Raw genomic sequence first — 6,230 nt, forward strand, 5'->3', positions numbered from 1 at the left:
CCTCCCTCTCTTCCCACCCACAGCGTCCTTCCCCTTTTGGATGCTCCCTCCGCCTCCCCGACCACCCTCTAGTGTCCACCGCAGCGCTGTCCGGTAGAGGAGGCGGCGGCAGCAGCAGCAAGCCTACTCTCTGCTCCTGGAATGCCCCCCTCCCCCCTCCCGCCCATGGAATGCCGTCCTCCCCCACGACACCATGTCCCGGGCGGCGTGGACGCGTGTTTCCTGACCCGGCCAATGCCCCTGCTGCTGCTGCCGCTCCCCTCCCTTCGAACTCCATGGCCTCCTCTCTCCTCCCCGAAGGGAAAACCGCGGGGCCATCTATAGCCTCCTCGCATCACCGATACGGCGGGGTCCATACAAATGCACCGTGACAAGATGCCAGCCTCTGGAATACAAAAAAAAAAAAAAAATACAAAAAAAATGCTGCTCACCTTGACGTCGTTGAGGTACCACGTGATGTTGGCGGCCGGGTGCGCGCCCCGGACGGTGCAGTTGGCCCGGAGCACGTCCCCGACGGAGTAGCGCTGCTTCTCGGCCAGCAAGAGGGGGCTCTCGTCCACGGGCAGGTCTGAAACAAACGTCACCTAATTAACCCTTTTAACGGCGAGTGGGGAGCAGAGCGGCGCGCCGAGGGGCGGTGGCGGGGCAGAGGGTGCGGCGGGGCGCCGCCAAGCGGTTAGTTCCAAATAACCATCTCCGTCGACATCCTCCGACACTCCGGCCTCTGCCCCTGCACCACCGCCCCTCCGTCGCCCATTGCTCCGACAGCGGCAGAGTTTCCGCGAAGTCCTCTCCACCCCCTTCCCCCTTTCTTGCCCCACGCCCCTTTTCTCACCCGACAAACTTTAATGTACTCTGCAAACGTGTGGAACAGATTTTAACGTGGGCCGCTAGTTGTTGGCGTTCGATGCGATGGCGGGAGGGTTGTTTACGCTCGTGTATATCGCACATACATGTGCTCCTTGTGCCACAAGGCAGTTAAAGAATGGCGTCTCACTCGCCCCATCCTTTTATTTCTCTTTGATTTCACTGTACCGCATGCAGGCGTGTCGGTTGGTTACCTACACGCTCGGCGCCATACAGCACCACGGTGAGCGACGGTTAGCAAGCTGGCCAGCACGCCATGCTTGCCATGCTTGCTTTGCAAAAATCTAAAAAAAACACGAGGCCACCTGTAGGACACCGTGTGCAAGCAAGGGATACAAGCCAACAACATCTCTCTTCAATGTTGAGGCTGACCGCTTCGCAGTAACCAGAAACTATTTAGATATTTGCAGTCGATAAAAGGTTGGCGCCACGAGCTTTTGCTAGTCCTCTAGTCTAGATGACATAATTTCGTCATGCTTATTTAGTTTTGAAGGTTGGGTTGTTGAACATAGGATCAACTGCAATTCAGCAGGTTTCAGGAATTGATTCGGTTTCCCACCACGACCCCGCTTATTTGATTTTGTGAACTAGGCGGTTGTTTCGACGCGATACCAAGCGCGTCCTTGGCCATGGAGGAGAATGGGGGCTCAAGGACGGTATAGACAATTGCAAACAACTGAGCCATAAGCGTTCATGATTTGCGCGCTACTCAAACAGGTTGTGTGCTGGGGCGAGCCACCAATCACGAACCGCGGGAAAACGGGGCCGGGAAGGAGAAGGAGGAGGGAGGCGGGGAGGCGGTGAAGTGTGGCGGGTGGTAAAGGGTTGCAATGTCGCCCCGAACAAACAATCAAACAAAATTGGGTGAGGAATGTCGAGCGCTCTCGAGAGAAGCGAATAGCCGCGGGCAAAGGGGGGCGAGAGGTTTGCTTGTGCCGGCAAATATTAACTATTTCACTTCTTAGCTTGTGTTACCAGTGCAACTACACAAGGGAATAATGGTTGCTGCTGCCGACTGCAGGGGGAAGTATACAGTGTGCTGAACTGACGAGTTGCGCTCGTTGGGCCTGCAAGAGCATAGCGCTGATTAAGAGAAGACAGAACAAACGCTCCTGATAAAGTTAGATACGGCACCGCGGCGGCAAAAGTGCAGGCAAAGTTCGGGTCTCCGGAACGAAGCGCACCTAAATGGCACGGCAGTCAATATCATTCTGATTTTAACGGCAAGCGGGTAGTGTGGTGAGTGTTCCGCGGGTGAGTGGGTGAGGAGGGGGAGGGGTAAACTCGTGAAGAAAAAGTTTAAAAAGGGATGAAGCGCTGGACCGCCTTCTTGTATAACTACAGTCGGGATAAACCGTCGTCGCCTTCCCGACGGCGTCACTCCAGATAAAAGCACTGGAGCAGCGAAAGGAGCACGGCAGTCGGCCAGCAGTAAACAGAGAGTGAGTGCGAGAGAACGGGAGAGTGCAGGAGCCAGAGGAAAAGGAATGAGAGACGCGAATTGGAATGCATTTATTCTGTGGCCAGCGCCCTGGTTGGTGTCGCAACTAAAGAACAAGAAGTCGTCTGGTCCACAGCGCGACCTTTTGTCACTCTTTATTTTGCTAATTTTCGACGGACCTGTTCCCCAGCTTCTTGAGCTCATTGGATGCCGAGCACTGACAAAACAGGGGCCAAACACACCAACTCGTGAGCGTTTACCTCGAATTTACTACACACGAGAAAGCGCGCAAGCGATGACCTGATCATGATTCCTCAGGCAGAATCTTTCACATTTCGCTGCAGCTGGCCGGGATTACATTGTAACAAAGCGCCCCCCTGTGATTCCGGCTGCTAGCGGAGTCCTCGAGGAGGAACGCGCCGCGCCGTCAACCGGATGGCCGGATGATAAAAGGCATCCGTTTTAACACGTCGCGACGGGGATCCGGAGGCCCCCCGGCCGGCCGGGCGGAGTCGAACAAAGAGATCTACTATCTGTAATTGGGTCACAGCCCAGTGGACGGGACGGGGCGGGGCGGGCGGGCTCAAGGAGGACGTATCTCGCCGAGATATTTCATAGATTGCTGAAGTGTTAATGTGAAACGAGCGCGGGTAGGAATCGGGTTAGGGATGGCGGGGGAGCCCGCCAGACGTAGCCCCACAGGGTCAGGGGTCCTCCAGTCACGAGTTACACTCTTCGCCTCGGGTCAGCATTCAACACATTATTTTCCCAGTTTTTAGCCCGCCCTTCTGCTTTGAAAAAGCTATCCAGCGGGCTTATGCAAACGACCTCGTGTGTGTCTGTGTGTCTGTGTGTCTGTGTGTCTGTGTGTCTGTCTGTCTGTCTGTTCCACTAGAAGGAGATGTGCTAGAGACTTCCAATTTTCAGGGGATCTCAAGGTTCACTCCCAAAAAACAAAACGCCTACGGCAAATCCTGTCAGCCACCCCTAAGGGGCTGAAAGGGGGTATCGAAGAAAACAGGAAAGGCCCAAAAAGTTGGAAAAAATATTTTTTTTTATGATCTTCTAAGGGGAAACTTGCGAAAGTAGAGCCCTTTGGGCGAAAATTTCGTCCGTTTTGCTCTATCTCTACCCGTTTACGCGCTGGAGGGTCTTTTTAGACGAAAATAAGCTAAAAATTGCCATAGTGAACAATAAGATGTAGAAAAAGGCCAAAAAACCGCAAAATAGAAAGGAAACTTTCCCCCACCCCCAAAAAACGTTTTCTAAGCAGAAGGGTGGGTTGTAGTCGCGGTGCTTCACCGTTACATCCCTTTCTCGAGTTTTTGGGGCAAACTCAAAGATGATAGGTTTATGCGGGCCGAAGGCCCGCTACATCATTCGGTCATGTTCTTGAGCAAATCGCGTGACAGAAATGGTCGGGCCGCAGGCCCGACCATCGCCGCCGGCAGGCCAAGCAGGCCCGGCCCCTGCCGAACGGAGTTGCCGGCGGAGCGAAGCGGAGCTGGCAACTTCGTTTGGCGGAAGGGCGGGCCTGCTTGTTACAACTTCTCTGTGTTTAGATTAGACTGGAGAAGTCTCTCAATTGCAAATGTGAGTGTGAGAATAATACTCAATCGTCGCGTACTGTACCTGCACGTGTGTAAATATTTTGTCACACAACTGCAACAGTGTCAATTATTTCGCTAACCTGCATAAGTGCGTCGTTTCTAGACTCGAATTCCCAGTGTAGGTTGCAGTCGCTCCCCCGCCCCTCTCCCCCACCCCCTTCTTCTCGTGGGGCCCAGTCGCCCGCTGCGCCGCAGAGCCCCTTCCCCCTCATTAGACTGGCTTTTGTTTAGCTAAGTTCCCAAATCGCCACGGTCTTCCTCTCCGCACTCCTTTGTGAAGAGGACGAGAACCGCCTCTCATCGAGACACTGCCACATAGATGCATGCTGTTCACTCGCATTAGTTCCTCTCTCGAGTTTCTCTACATGGCTATCATTTCATAAAGTTCTAAGATTTTAACATCTATAAGACCTGAGTTTTATGCTATGGCATGTATCGGGCAGCAGTAATGCTAGAATTGAACTAACACGTATACGTGAAAGAAATATGTTTTAAATTACGAAAGGCAGCCTTATCGAAACCAACCAACAAGTAAAATAGTTGACTACTCCACATGTAATGTTAGCAGCTTTCTGTTTACAATAGGGGTACGGTTAACGTAACGTTTTGGCGTATACGCAACAATCGGTAACAAATTAACATGCTGATTAATTCCGTCATTTTTGAGCCACCAGTAGATGCGAGGAACTGGCTCAGTGACTTGAGTCTGTTCAGCTACACATAACTTTCTGGATGGCGCTCGCGGCGGTGAGTCTATTGGTGCCGTTACCATACCACCGCGCAGGACCCGGAAGAACCCTTCTGGACTCCGTTCGGGATTCCACGTGCTGCACGGTCCGTGGTAGTTCGGGGATCCCTATAAGCAAACCGCACATAGGCCACGCCGAGCCCCGCCGAGCCCCACAGCGCACGTGACGGTTAATCTTAGCGTTCCCTGCTCCCGGGAGCCTCTCGATGTATCGGGTAGCAGAAAGGGGGGAGGGGTGGAAGGGGCGGCTGGGTCAAGGTTATAGAGAAGTGCTGTGTGCCGAGCAAACGGCGGCGGGTTGATTAAAGCCCTGAGCAGGTGGGGCCGATTGAGTGGGGCCGGATATCCGACCTCGTGGGGCATTAGTAAGGCAGCGGCAGGATGGCCCGGCGGCGCCCGGCAGGGATGAGGCTTCCGGGATATGCCCGTCAAGAAACGCGTCCCCGCCCCCTCTACCGGGGGCAAAATAAAGCGCAGGGGGCCCGTCGGACGACACATCGACACATTGACGCACTTGCAGGAAATACATGGATGCTGCTGCCCTCTGCGCGGGGCGCCGTCCGAACTATAAACAGCCGAGGATGCCAACAAGTTTTCGCAGGAGGAGGGAGGTTTGCCCGGGACGCCGTATATTCCACGGGAAGAGGGCGCAGACCGAGGGTGGCGCGGGGCGTGGCGGGCCGGGCGGCGCGGAGGGGCGCAAAGGCTGACGGGCATAAGGCGCCGGGCGCGTTGGGTTTTGAGCTTGGGAAAGAGAGCAGTTGGACCCGGGTCGGGGCGTGAGGGGAAGGGCGGGGGTACTGGTAGGCCGGCAGGGGGCGTGGCGTGGGGTGGCGTGGGGTGGCGTGGCGTGGCTTGGCGCGGGCGGACCCGAGGTACATCGCATCGCGCAAGGCGCACAGGTTACGATCCATTGGAAAGGACCCCGTTTTACGGCCGCCCAAACAGCTTTCAGGCAAACAGAAAATAAAGCAGAGCCACTGTAAAACCCGGCTAGCCGTCTCCCTTCCCTATCTCTAGCGCCTCTAGGTGGCCAGGCCGGGCGCGCGCGAGCCGCGCTAGAGTGCCTTGGGGTGACAGGAGAACGACCAGTCATTATCCGGCCAGCCCACAACCACTGCCTCTAGTTGCGTCTCGAGAGAGCAAGCAGAGATAAGAATCTTCCCGAAAAGGGAGAATGTACAAATAAGTCAGAAACTCTTTGTAGTTGATAGAGAGAGCGGGCACCACATTTAAAATTACAAATATACGTCAGCGGGCTGGGGTGCATTATGCGTTTGATAGTTTGGTATAAAATTCACTCACACTGCGTCTCTGCTCTCCAGAGTGACGGAGCACGCACACCCACACCCACCCCGTGTTCGAACACCACACCACCACACGCGGAGGTGATGGAAGGGCTTAGGTAAATTGGGTAAATCAGGGTACGCCATGCCCCACACCCGCGTGTCCCTTCGCAGCCTGCGATTGGCAGGAAGGCGAGGAAGGGTTGGCGGTTGGGGACGGGTGAAATGCGAGGAGAGGGAGAGAGGGAGAGAGGGAGAGAGGGGAAGGGGGAGGGGGA

At 55.1% G+C, this 6,230-nt stretch overlaps 1 protein-coding gene across 3 annotated transcripts in view; it reads right to left on the reverse strand.

Annotated features, from left to right (window-relative positions):
- The window catches only part of LOC113208055 (uncharacterized), a 301,854-nt gene that overhangs the window by 56,609 nt on the left and 239,015 nt on the right, over positions 1–6,230 (reverse strand). For all 3 annotated transcript variants that reach the window (XM_052272910.1, XM_052272911.1, XM_052272912.1), the window contains one exon: positions 432–568. In XM_052272910.1, coding sequence (XP_052128870.1) covers positions 432–568 — 137 coding nt within the window. The remainder of the gene's footprint in view (positions 1–431; positions 569–6,230) is intronic.

Source organism: Frankliniella occidentalis, unplaced genomic scaffold (assembly GCF_000697945.3).
Source record: "Frankliniella occidentalis isolate FOCC.00 unplaced genomic scaffold, Focc_3.1 Scaffold230, whole genome shotgun sequence".
Classification (NCBI taxonomy): domain Eukaryota; kingdom Metazoa; phylum Arthropoda; class Insecta; order Thysanoptera; family Thripidae; genus Frankliniella; species Frankliniella occidentalis.